At 40.0% G+C, this 13,793-nt stretch overlaps 1 protein-coding gene across 2 annotated transcripts in view; it reads left to right on the top strand.

Moving 5' to 3' along the window:
- The window catches only part of MVB12B (multivesicular body subunit 12B), a 184,350-nt gene that overhangs the window by 109,379 nt on the left and 61,178 nt on the right, over positions 1 to 13,793 (top strand). For both annotated transcript variants that reach the window (XM_018560211.1, XM_018560213.1), the window contains one exon: positions 4,116 to 4,210. In XM_018560211.1, coding sequence (XP_018415713.1) covers positions 4,116 to 4,210 — 95 coding nt within the window. The remainder of the gene's footprint in view (positions 1 to 4,115; positions 4,211 to 13,793) is intronic.

The following is a 13,793-nucleotide window of genomic DNA, read 5'->3' as shown; positions in this document are numbered from 1 at the left end:
CGTTGGGATCCGCTCCGGCTGCGGCGTCTCAGTATACCGCGAGCTGTAGCTCGCGGTATACTGAGCTTAGGGTAACGGGAGGACGCTAGTTTGTGTCCTCCCGTTACCCTAAGGAGAACTATGGGGAAAAACACTGACCCCATAGTTCTCCTTTAATGAAAGTAACAAAATAAGTCTGTTTGGCAGTACGGATGGAGGAGTTATATTTTAGGAGGGCAGCTTTATTCAGGGTAAAGTCTTGCAGAGACCTAGTTTTCCTCCATAGTCACTCAAGAGCGGGACTATGTCTTTTAAGATTTCTGGCTTCTTCTTGTGGACGCGGCCTAAGTCTGCGTGCACTGAGGGGAGTCAGTGTGTCTAGGGAGGATGAGAGCAAGCTGTTGAACACAAGAAGTTGCCAGGTCAGGGCCGGACAGAGGAGAGATTTTGTCCTAGAGTTAGTTAGTAGCAGTGTTGAGAAGAGTTTGTGGTCTGAGAGGGGAAATGGGGTGTTTGAGAGGTTGCAAGGTGTGCATAGGTGAGGGAACACAAGATCTGGTATGTTGCCATCAGAGTGAGTGGGATTGTCTGCCCATTGTGTTAAATCAAAATAAGAGGTTAAGTTGAGAATTGAGTGGTAGCTAGGATGTAAATGTTAGTAGCAATGGTATAAGTCACCAAGAATGATGGTGGGTATTTCTAAGGAGAGAAAGTAGGGTAGCCAGGCAGATAAGTCATCAAGATAGCGAGATACTGGTCCTGGAAGCTGATATATTACAGCAATCCTCAGAGAAACTGGAGAAAATAGGCAAATACAGTGGGCTTCAAAAGAGGAGAGGGATAGAGAGGGAGTTGAAGGCAGAACTTGAAAAGTGCATTGTGGTAATAGAAGGATTCCCACTCCACCTCCTTTGCATCTGCTGGGTCTGAGTAAGTGCGCCCAGTAGAAGTCACCATGGGAGAGGGCAGCTTGGGAGGCAGAGTCAGATTCTTGAAGCCAGGTTTCAGTAACATTGAGCATGTTAAAGGAATAGGAGATAAGAAGATCATGCTTGTTACAGACAGAGCAGGCATTCCAAAACTTACATGAGAAGTGAGGACTTGCTCTATGAGAGCACATCCCCAGTGTCCTGGAGGTAATCCTAGCATGTGGGTTCAGAATGAGCAGGAGGTGATGAGTGCAGTAGTAAGGAGAGAGATTGAAATATTTAATCTGTGAAGAGGAGGGGGGGTAAAGAAAATAAAGTTTAAGAAGAGAAGACACAATTGTGAGAAGCAAAGGTAGAGAAAGCATATGTGAAACAGATGTTACCCTTGGTTTTTCCTCTGTGCATTTCTAAGGCAGACTCAAACAAGGTATATGTAAACAAAGCAATGTGTACACTGGCTTGGGCCTGTGATGACAGTTCTCATAGCATTGGGAATGAAAAAGAGTAAATTGGCTTATATTTGCAATGTTACTTGGTGTCCCAGGAAATAATAAAAGATCTGTGTTATGTAAAGCTGCTAGAAGCGGAAATCCTTCCAGTTGATTTAGGTTAGAGCATATTATTTTTTTTATTGCTTTAAAACAGGGCCAATTGCATACTAGTTAATGGGACAGTGTGTCTTCATTGGAGGTTTGAATGCACTCCTTAATCAATATTTATCTCACAAAAACAGGAAAGAAAAACTAAAATTGACGTGTCCTTAAGCCTCTGCTAAACTACACTTGCAATCTGACACCATCAACATCTTGGCAAAACACCCATTTTAACTTAACCCATCCTTTTTAAAGTAGACCTATTATTAAAAGCCTATTATTAAAAGTCATATGTCAAAGAATCTATAAGGCACATTACAGTATCAAAAACAGTTTAATTTTGAGTACAAAAAGTATATTTTCTTAAATAAAAAATAGCAGATTCTAATCTCCCTCATGTAACCTAAAGCATCTGCAAAAATCACATCGCCTTTGGCTACCAGAAGTTTTTTTTGTGCTCCAGGTCATTCGACTACAGAGAACGTGTTGTTTTAAATGGTACAGAAGCTATTTGGTAGGGACAGCGAGCAAAGAGGGTCTGAAAAGTACACTATTGTTTAATACTGCTAAACAGGAAGCAAAGTCTGCATATGTAATAAGCAAACATGGCTTTATAAATGTACATGTATAGTTAAGAAATGTACATAGGGACAATGTAGGAAATTAATAAAAAATGTATGTGGCAAGTTCTATCTCAAATAAAATGATTGCCATAGAAACAACTTAGCTTCTATATTTTATTTTTTTCCACACAGCTTAGAAAAGAAACATTTAAACAGTAAATTATCTTTTACCCAATGTTCTTTACAGGACGGTTGTTTGCAGTTTCAGGTATTTCATTGGCACAATCTTCCAGCCTACTTCTTTATGTATGAAGTGTAAATTGTGCAGCGCTAAAGGTGATAATAAAATGAATATATGAATATATAAATATCACATTGTAAAATATATTATATATTATCACAATATAAATATAATTTATAATTCTCAGTGTATATAGTGCAAAAAATGAATCTAGCAATGGTGATGAAATAGAGTGGTATCAATGGATAGACCTATGACCTCCTGAGGACGTCTTTTCATGACGAAACGCGTCGGGGCGGGTCTATTCTAATTGATACCACGTCAAACCAGGAAGTAGCAGACGATTGAGATGCTACACTATACCGGCCGGTTTCTCGATTTTAAACTCTTAGTTTTTCTATGTTTTTTATAATAATAAACGTTTATGCATACCACACCATGAGGAGGTTTCTTTTATAATTATATAAACCCATAACGTACGGAACATTGCCGAAAGAGACATCTGGGATGTGGACCTTCTGATCTGGTATCTCTGCATTATCACCTCAGCAGTGGGGTCCATTAAGCGAAGGTAGTCTTTGCCTTATCTTTGTGTGCTGGTGGGCTCCCCTAGACATCCGCTGGCTGAATTTTGTTAGGAGGAGTAATTGTAGTCCAGGCTAGATAAGTTGATGCTGGGCATGTCTTCCTGCCTTCCCTCCATCCTTTGCATAAATATGAATGACAGGGCTGTGATCATTGCAAATAAGCTTCAAACCTTTTTACCGTCCTTGCTGACTCCCTATTACCAAGGCTTCGTGCGAAATAAACATTCGGCCGTGGGTGTACGCTCTGCAATTGCTCCGATTATCGCCTCGAGATGACTTAGTGCTCCTAAATCGATGCTTTTGATAAAATAGAGTGGCCCCTACTGAATCATATTTTATCTGTCAGATAATTTGGTCACATGCTCACTGCGTATATTCAATAAATTTTTGTAGCCCAGCTGCTAAACTTTTAATTAATGGCCAACTTTCCAATCCTCTATGTATGCACAGTGGTGTGGAATTCCTATCGCCCGGGACAGGCAGTGTCGGGAGCCGGTTAACCCCCCCCTCTTGTGACCACGGCAAATTAGATAAGAGAGCACAGAGCAGGGCAAAGAACGCTTCTCTGCTTGGCTCCGTGTAAATAATGACACAGGAATGCAGCCTTCCTGTCACAGGAGAACGAGCACAGGGCTGTGCTAGAACTCCTGTGTTGGAGGTGACAGGTCAATAAAGAGAACCTGTCACCTCCAAATGCTATCACAGAGGCTTGTTACCCCTTGTGTGATAGCAATAAAGTCAAGTGATTCATTTGCATTGATGTATTGGGCTTTTTTGAAGTGTCCCTCTTCCACCGAAGTTCCTTGCTAATCTCCAGCACTGACATATTTCTTCCTATTGATAAACATTGGTTATTGTTTGTTATTGTAACCTTTCCTTGATCCTCAAAAAAAAAAAAAGTGTGCATATTTATTGCAACTCTTCTGGCAGTCGGATTATGCCTGCACAGATGACTGAAAATTTGGTAACAATGGGTGGCTTTGGCAGAACTGGGTGCATTTAAATGTGTCTGTCCAGTTTTATGTAGGCGTTCTGAGGAATCTTGAAAAATTTAGAGGCAATACGCAGATTTATTCATGACTGTATATGGTTGATTGAAAAACAATCTATGTGGATTTGCCAGAAACTAGTGGAGCAGCTGTCACAAGAGGTATAACGTTGAAATGGTCTTATTTCTCTAACATTCATGGATTTTTCTCAGTTATATTATTATTTTCTTCCAGACATATATCTCTAACTCTTCCTGCAACATTCAGAGGTAGAAATAACACTCGACCAGACTTTGAAAACCAACAGTCTAATCTTTACGCTATCTCAGGTGAGTTTATCATTGACCTGTAATGATTTTAAAAAAAAAAAAATATTTTGTGATTTTTTTTTTTACAGTGACTTTTTAAGTTAGTTTGCTCTGCTTTTTCCACCTTCCTGACCTGTGTATTTTCGGTATACCTCCCGTAAAATAATACTTAAATCTCAATTTAATTTTTAGTTCCTTTCTCAAAGAGACACAGGTAGTCTTAAACTTTCAGGTTATACTGACACCTACACAAGGATTGGACAGACAAACAAAATATTGTAGGCCAGCCCAGGGTTACATAGTTACATAGTATTTGGGGTTGAATAAAGACATATGTCCATCAAGTCCAACCCATATAGGTCCACGCATCATCTCATTCTTACTGGTATCCCTGGATATTACGATCCCTCAAGAAATTGTCCAAACGTTTCTTGAACAAATCTACACTCTTGGCTGAAATCACTGCCAATGGCAATGAGTTCCAGACCTTAACCGCTCTTACTGTAAAGAACCCTCTTCGCCCATTGTGCTGGAATTTTTTATCCACCAACTTTAGGTGGTGGCCTCTAGTACAGTATAACACCTCCTACTTCCAGCATGTCTCAGTTTTTTGCTAGTGTCCTAGAAAGATGGACATCTTTTTGTCCGCTCTGCTGTTTAGCTCAGTTGAAGTTTAAATTTTAGTGTATAGTTAAGTGTATAGTTAAATGTGCAGAAACACACTGTCTTACTTTAATTTTTTTGCTTAAATTATCTCAAGTACCAGTGCATTAAAAAAAATCTATGACAATTAGCAATAAGCTGCACAAAAACACTCTGCATAGCATGGAAGCAGTTGTCTCTCTGCCCAGCAGTCTGACATGCCCCCTTCCCCTGCTAAGTGAGAGCTAGATCCCTCAGTCAGCAATGCTCAGCCTCCCTGTTAAATGATGAGCTCTAGCTCTAACTCAGCAGGCTCAGTTCAATTGGACCACTTTAGAGAAACTGCTGCTTCCACACAGAGAACAGTGTTCTTTCTCTGCAGTCTAATGGCAGTTATCATGCACTCCTACTGACGCTTAAACTAATGTAAGCAATAGAATAAAAAGTAAGACAGAACACTGTTATCCTGCACGCTTTGTTTACCTATACACTAAACATTTAAAACTACAGTTGAGCTTTAGCATGGTAAAAAGGGGTAGAATGGAAAATGGTTAGAATCTATGTTGGCTTTTAACTACTATACTTTTCCCTACTGGCGAGATATTCCTCTGCTTTCTGTATGGTCACAACACAGAAATTGAATACAGTCTCTCCAACAGGGATCCAGGAAGCTATTCCATATTGACAGAGTTTTGGATGGAGATTTGCCCTGTTTTGTTTCTTTGAGGAACATTAACATATCAAGATAGCCCAAATGCTCAATTAGGGAAGAGTCGGGCAGCACATCCCTGCCTCTGACTTCAGTCATATAGCAAGTGAGCAGCACCATGCACCAACCACTTTTTTCCCTCTCCAGTCACAAGTGAGATTGAAGATAAATGTGCTGAACCCCCCTGTTCTGCTGCCTCAGTTGTGAATTTCCTGTGCATTCCTACTTCCCAACAACTTCACTCTATCATTATTGAATATATAAGGGGAATACAATTCCCATTCAAAAATTTTTAAATGCAGTTGCTTGTACCTTATAAACCTAGTCTTAGAGTGGTGGGAAAATCATGGGACACAGTCTCACCACATATCTTAAATCTTTTTTTACCTATATTGTTAACCTGCTAGTTGCATTGTAAGCATTTGACTCAAAAATGCGGACGTTACTATCTGTCACAAATGACTGTCTGAAAAATCAATAGAACAGAAATAGGCAGTTATGCAAATCTCCATTTTTTTATGTGCAAGTCCCACTGAGCTAACCCTTTCCTGCTCTTGAAACCGCCCCCCCACCCGCTGGTAGGTTGACAACAGATTACATTAAAGCCCTGCAAACAACAGCTACGGATTGTGTAAGAGCAATGTATACAACAAGCATTTAAAAAGCATTTCCAACAGTTCAGCAAGCTTCAAGGAGCTTTGTTGAATCCCTTTGAGTAAGTTAAACACAGATCATAATGAAAGTGCTTGTGGTCACTTTAAACAAGGTGCTAGCAGGCTTTCACTACCTAAAACTTATTGAAAGCCATTAAAACCAGTCGACAGCTTGCGTGAAGTGACAGTGACCATTCCCATTATGTTCTTTAACATCTCCAAGAAGATTACTTTAAAGCCAAGCTGGACTTTTAGGTAAACTCAGCTAAATATATTTCAGGTGTTCTACATCTTAGTTTGTTTTCTTTAAAAAATGTGGCCACAGCCTAAGTAGAAAAGCCTGTCCCCTGCCAGCATGCAGTAGAGAAGGACCCTTGCTCTTTAGGGGAAACAGTGGTCTCTCGACAGAGCTCCAACACTCCCTGTGCTGATTCACAGCTGGAGCTCTTCAATCACAGTCCTGCTGTACAGCATGCTGACACGGGGCAGACTTTTCTACTCAGGTTGTGGCTGCTTTCTGAAGAAAGCAAACTTTAAGATTTTGATGCACCTGGAATGTATTTGGCTGTAGTTGGGCTTTAAAGGTTACCAGGCTGCTTAAAGGTTGCATATGACCTTAGCTGCTTATATCTCTGGATCACTGATTTATTTGGCATGCAACTCTTTTGGAGGTAATGTTTGAATATCCAGTTTCCCTTTATGTCCAATTTAAATGATCACAGTGGCCAGCGGGGAAATACTTTATGTGACATACCCAGAAATGTTTGATTTTAGTAGACCTGGAGCTAACCTAGAGGGTAAATATTCAACATACCACCCACCAAACAGGTAAGTATAAGGCCTCATTCACACGGGCATGGACAGCCATACAACGTCCACACCCCTGCAGAGTACTGCTCCTGGTTGGAGATGGTGGGTGTCGTGGTACAAAAGGAGAAGTATCTTCTGAGTTTAACAACAGTTATCTACATTCCAGTTAGAATTTTATTAACACTTCTATAAGTTCCCCATTAGACAAATGATTACAAGCCTAACACCATGCCCTCTTCGACCCTCACTGAGGCCCCGTTCCCACTGCGCGATATGCAAATCGCGCGTTTGTCGCGCGATTTGCATATTGCGCGACATCGCAAGATTTGCCGCGCGATGTCGCGTTCAAGCTTGCATTGAGCAAGCTTGAATCGCGGCTAAATCCGCTCCAAAAAGGGTCCTGCTGTAGCGACACACGACCCGCTACAGCAGGACCCTTTGCCCCATTGGATTGCATTGGAGCGCGATATCGCGCGGTAATTTGCCGCGATATCGCGGGAATTACCGCACGATAAATCGCTCAATGTGAACGGGGTCTTAAAGTGTATTTCCAATTTTACAATCAGATTTGAGAACCACCAGCTTTATGTTTGTTATGTGTTCATGCAGCAAACCTAGATATAATTTTAAAAATATATGTTTGACCTTGTTATAGTTGTTTCTTTGGAGCAGGATTATACATAGGACTCTATAGACAGATTCTACGGCTTTGTAAAGATGGCAATGTGCAGATAAGGGACAGGCTGGGAGAAACTGCATTAACATAAAATAGGGGGAATTTATCAAAACTGGAGCAGAAAGAATGTGTAACAGTTGCCCATGGCAACCAATCAGCGTCCCTCTTCAGTTTGCAGAGGTAAAATTTGAAAATGAGACTGAAAAGCTAATTGGTTGCAATGCAAATTTGCTCCAGATTTTGTCTGCTCCAGTTTTGATAAATTCCCCCCAATGTCTTGAGATCTTTAACCATTTGCTAGGACAGCCTGTGCACATCTAGTTAACAATAATAAAATCTGATAATGAAATCTGCCAACACAGTACCGACAGTAAGGGGAATGTATCAAAACTGGACCAGACAAACACTGGAGCAGTCGCCAGTGGCAACCAATCAACTTCTCTCTTCAGTTTGTTCAGTTAAGATTTTAAAATGAAAGAGAGAAGCTGATTGGTTGCCATGCACAGCTGCTCCAGATTTTGACTGCTCCAGTTTTGATAAATTCCCCTCAGTATTCTTAATGGCAAAAACAGATCCCTTCCCCTTTCGGCCATAAACATTACATCGCTAGTGAGAGTTGAGTAGGATTCTTCAGGTCTGGAGTTTTCAGTAAGTAGTATTTTTTATGCTTAAGTTATGCTATGTGAATGTGAACATGTAACAAATATAATGTAGGTGTTATCCCAGTTCGGCTGAAAAAAGTGGAAGTACACTTTCAATACACTTCTGTTTCTCTTCTGCTTGATGGTTTACATTATTTTTCTTGTTATTAGATGTTTGTTTGCAGTAGGCATCATCCTATATGTGTGTGTGATCTACCCTGTGCATTTTAGACTCCATCTTTGTGCATTTTGCTAACAGTGTATGTTTTTTTTTATTTACAACTATATGTAAATTTAATTTTACTTAGTGTAGGTTTTCCCCAGTTTTATTAGAAAAAAAATATGATTAATGGTAAGTGTCACTGTATACAGTCTGTCACCAAGTGTCATACCGGATAATGTCACTGAGTATAGTCTGACACCAACTGTCATACTGACTAATGTCCCTGTTTGTAATCTGTCACCAATTGTTATACCAACTAATGACACTGTATATAATGTATATACTGTATAATCTGCCACCAAATATAATACCGACTAAGGCATTGTATATAATCTGTATGCATTCTGTTCCTGACTGATACAATGTTTGTCGCTTCATACATTTTGTCAGCTTATTCTTACTTACTAATGTACCTATTATAATGCAGGCTATATATGACTACATATATGTACATATAATCTACATGACTCGGGTCATATATAGTGGTTAACCAGCTATCATAGCGACTAATGTCATGCTATATAATTACATCGAGCTTCATACCAACTAATATTCTATTTGCATAAGCTGTTAATAAGCATTCACAGACAAAAAGCACTGTATATAGTCTGTATACAATCATATTCAACTATCATACTGAATAATGACACTATATATAATCTGTCACTGATTGTCTTACGAACTAATGTAATTGTATATAATTTGTCACCAATTGGTATTGTATATTTTGCACAAACATTCCCACAGATTAATGTCACATATATAATCTGTCACTGACTGTTATCTCACTGTCACCATCACACTGACTGATGTCACTGTATATATTCTGTTAAAGGTTAGCAGAGAAATGGCATAACGTTGATCCAAGGGTTCAGAAACACTGCATATTCTAAACCTAACAAACCACCTCAGCACATATTCCTTGTACCCTTTTATGACATCTTATACCTTTAAAAAAAATCATAAGGATGTGGAGCAGGCCTTGAGGCATCCATTAGATGAATGCCACAAAGTCTCCCTATTTCATGTTGGCTGTTGCAATAATTTTATCCAACATAACATTTATTATAATACATATATGTAAACAAAATAGAAATAATATCCCTCCCTCCCCCCATGCCAAGGTGCTAGGTGTCATCCTTGACCTCACCTTTCTGCCCCACATCCAATCACTATCCAAATCACTATTTTGGAGATGTTCGTAACATCTCCAAAATACCCCCCCTCCTCACCAATGAAACCACAACACTACTCATCCACTCACTTGTTCTCTCGCCTTCGCTATTGCAACTCCCTCCTCATTGGCCTACCACTGGACAGGCTATCCCCTTTTCAGTCTATCATGAATAATGCTGCTAGACTCGTACACCTAACCAACTGCTCAGTGTCTGCAACCCCTTCTGCCAATCCCTCCACTAGCTTCCAATCGCCCAAAGGATAAAATTCAAAATATTAACAACCACTTACAAAGCAATCCACAACTCTGCCCCCGGAAAAATCTAGGCTAACATAGCTGATTTTGAAAAAGTATCCAATTCAGCTCACTTTTCAGTTCAGCTATGTTGTCATACATTGTTCACTTCTCCTGACTTCTCTAAACTCTTCACCCTTTTGTGAACAACCCTGTTAGTGTTTTAGAGCCATTTATTTTAAATTGTAGACCGCTATTTAAGGTTTTTTGGCCATCAGTGCAGTATATAGAAACCATGCCTTCTGTGGAGTAGGGCTTGGGACCTAATGAGACAGTGTAATCATACAGGGTATGGAGAGAAGAGGCTAGGAAATATGAATGTGAATATTTTCTGTTTTAAGAAAGCTTTACTGTGCTATGCACTGATTCGGTTGAAGGGCTTTTTGATTTCTTTTCATTCCTTCTCACCATAACCTGTATGGTTACACTGTCTTGTTTGGTCTCATGCGCTACTTCGTATAAGCCAGGATTTATATATGTTCCACTGATGATGGCCAAAAAGCCTGAAACAGCTGTTGACAGTTTGGAATAAATGGCTCTATTTTATCAGGCCGTGTTTGCACTGTACATTTAAAACACATATGTCTTTTTTTTCTATCTCCAACTGAATGTATATATAACTGGCCATGCAGAGGCTAAACTTGGCATTAGATGTAAGCATAGCGTTTATTTGGTATGTCAAATGTATTATGACATGTAACAATTTAGGCAGAGAATAATCAAGATAAAAAGTGTTAAAGAAGAAATGAGAAAGCATTTTGGGAAATTGTTTTCATTGAAGCTACAAAAAATTTGAAAACAAAAGAAGATACACTTAAAGGACAAATAATCCCAAGCAGAAAAATGTACTATATTTTATCTTAGCAATTCTAAAATGTGATATTGCATTAGTTTTCTTTTTTCAGGATATGAACATTTTCAGAAAGTACAGGAAATTCCTGCTGATCCTGCAATAAATGTAATGTACTAGTAAGCTCCTGTAAGTTTAACTGGAAGCAAAACAATATGTTCTATTTGTTCTGTAAATTGCTAATCCCCCTCCCCCACATGTCCCGCATAATGTAGATGAACAGAGGCAGACATGTTTGATGTCCAACATGGGTGGTAAACATGGCTGCATCCATAGATACAGTGGAGGAGTGCACATAGCCCACCAAGAACTGGAAGTGTATTATTTACAGGGTTGCCAGATAAATATAAAGGAAAGTAAGCCTTAAAAAAAGAAATCAAATGCAGCTACCACATCTGGGGACTGATAAGATGTGCTATGTTAAAGTTTTGTTTTTGGATTTAGATATGCGTAAAGACTGCAAGTTGGAAATAAATACACGCAATACAGTCTCTAGACTAGAAGGGATATAACCAAAATTGTATTAGATGCATAATCAACATTTGTTTGAGTGTCTGTGACTTTTAGCTCATGGTAAGTCTTTCATATACAGTAGATGTACTATCAGATTTGTCTGTATAATTGTATGTTCTACCAACACAGCCAATGGTACAGTTTTGTTTATATTTCTGCGAGATGAGCTATTGTATTCACTGTATTATGTGCATAGATTACCAATCTGCAGACTTGGGTTCATTTAAATTCTCTCCACATGCTTTGTAGCCATGATGATATGGGGGTGTTTGACTCCCAAAATGCGTTGGTTGCATACTGTGTTTTATTAAAGCCAACTTTTATTTATATGTTTTATTGTTTCTTCTTTGGTACTCTTTATCTTGTCATTCAACAACAAACTTTAGAGAGTTATAGTAGCCTCTATGACTCCCTGTCTGTATATGAGTACATATGTGCAGACCTGTGTAACACCATGGTCAGCATACCTTGGAAAGTCATTGTTGCAGTAGCTTCTACTTCTCTGAGGTTGAGTAAGGCTGTTCTTGGGGGCTGCTTCTGTATCCTTATGGGGGAAAGCTGGGTCTCCCTACTCCACTTTATTTAATTCTCTCTGTGGCCTGGCCTTCACAAATAGGGTGATCGTTGCAAACAGCAATCACCTTGCACTGTTATTTCTTGCCTCTGTTTACACCAGCTCAGACTGTTCCAGACCAGAAAAATACTGCATGTCTCATTTTGTCTGGTCTGGAATGCACTGGAATGCATAGAAGCGCATAAACAATGCATCAAAAATGCATGGAACGCACCTGAAAGCCCATTTTAAGCTTTAAAAAAAACAGCCCTGGAAAATGGTGTGGACCCAGCCTAAGCATATTCCTGAAACAGGGCTGGTAGCAGTGCCATTACTGCTACAGCAGCACCCACTGATTCTTGCTAGGCCCTTTTCTTGAACATTAGGCTGTGGAAAAACTGCAATGTGTTTGTAGGGTATGCTTCTCTTAACTGCACTTCTGGACAGGAGGTGAGTAGAATGTGCATGCTGTGTTTCTTTTCAGTGTGAGGATAGCTGCATTAGCAACTCTCTTCAGCTCCTCCTACATGCCTATGCTTCCCAGCTGCTCTTCTCACAGATCCTCTGCTCTGGAACATAAGCCTGACAACTCAGTGCCTTCGACTGCCTTGATAAATAAAATAAAAAAATAATTTAAAAATCAATAGCAGTTTTTTTTTTAAATGCAGTTTTCACTGTAATACTTACTTTGTCTAGGATGTTGTGCCCCACAGACCACCCCTCTAGGCTGTTAGTCCTATTGCACTTTTTTGAGCCCAGATTGTCATGAATACACTCTCTATTTTTCCCCAAAAACTATAGATGTGCTTTACAAGTGTCCCACCTGCCTAAATTGACCTCCTGACTCTTTAACATAGACTTCATATAGAGCTTGGATAAACTGGAAGACCCATACCAGGAACAAATTATTTTGCCTCTATCCTCTGCAATGCCGCACTTGTGACCAGTTAAGCTGACCCACTGTATGACTTTTGAAAGACACACTCTGCACCAGCACCTGTGTCCTCACTCTCCTCAAAACACTGTCTAGACCTTATAGGTGTGGCAATAGCAGATGTGCTTGGTTCTCATCATGTATCCATTATGATGGTGGGGTCCCTAGCTTAAAATACTGGTCAGGCTCTCAAGAGTGTATCAAGTCTGGTCTTCAGGGGCTCTTGGAAGGGTCTCTCTCCCTTTTCTGCCTCCTCTGTTGCCTCTGACTCAGTGTAAGAGCCTTCTTTGGATATCTGTCAATTCGTTCCGCAATGTGTCGAACACGAGCCCCCGGCAGGCAGCACACTGTTCGACGCTCACGGTTCCGATGTCCGATGACCACAGGGCCATCTGTTATGAATTGATTGCATACCTATGTATCCTGCCTTAGCGAAGGTGAACTTTTGAAATCCTCTCACCTCTTGTTCATGATTTGACTGCCATTTCCAAGCAATGCTTTTAGACAGTGACAGGTTTGAGGTGTAAGCTACGACTGACAGTAGCATGGTCAGTTTTCGGAAATGTAAGCTCTCAGCTAAGATGTTTCCTAATCATTAGGAGTAACACCCTGACAAGGCCTTTCTTGTCCCCAGATCCTTTGACACTTTTAACCTCTTTACAGAGGATTTGGTAAAGAAGCTGTAAAGAGTTGAATATTGACGAGCAAGTGTCCGCATTGGCAGCCTTCTCCTGCTAGTCACCTTTTCTGGCTCTTAATTAGGTGGTACTTTCTTTCCCTCCTACCTTAGTTAGGTGGTCCTTTCTTTCCCTCCCAAAGGGGTGCCTTCCTTCCACTTTGCAATATCTATAAACCCACTTTTTGTCAACCTGCTTCCCAGAGATTGATCTTTACTCTTTATATGTACTGAGAGCAGTTAAGATCTACCT

The sequence above is a fragment of the Nanorana parkeri genome, unplaced genomic scaffold (assembly GCF_000935625.1).
Source record: "Nanorana parkeri isolate BGI_ZX_2015 unplaced genomic scaffold, ASM93562v1 scaffold440, whole genome shotgun sequence".
NCBI classification, from domain to species: Eukaryota; Metazoa; Chordata; class Amphibia; order Anura; family Dicroglossidae; genus Nanorana; species Nanorana parkeri.
This window is presented reverse-complemented; position numbering and strand designations above follow the sequence as displayed.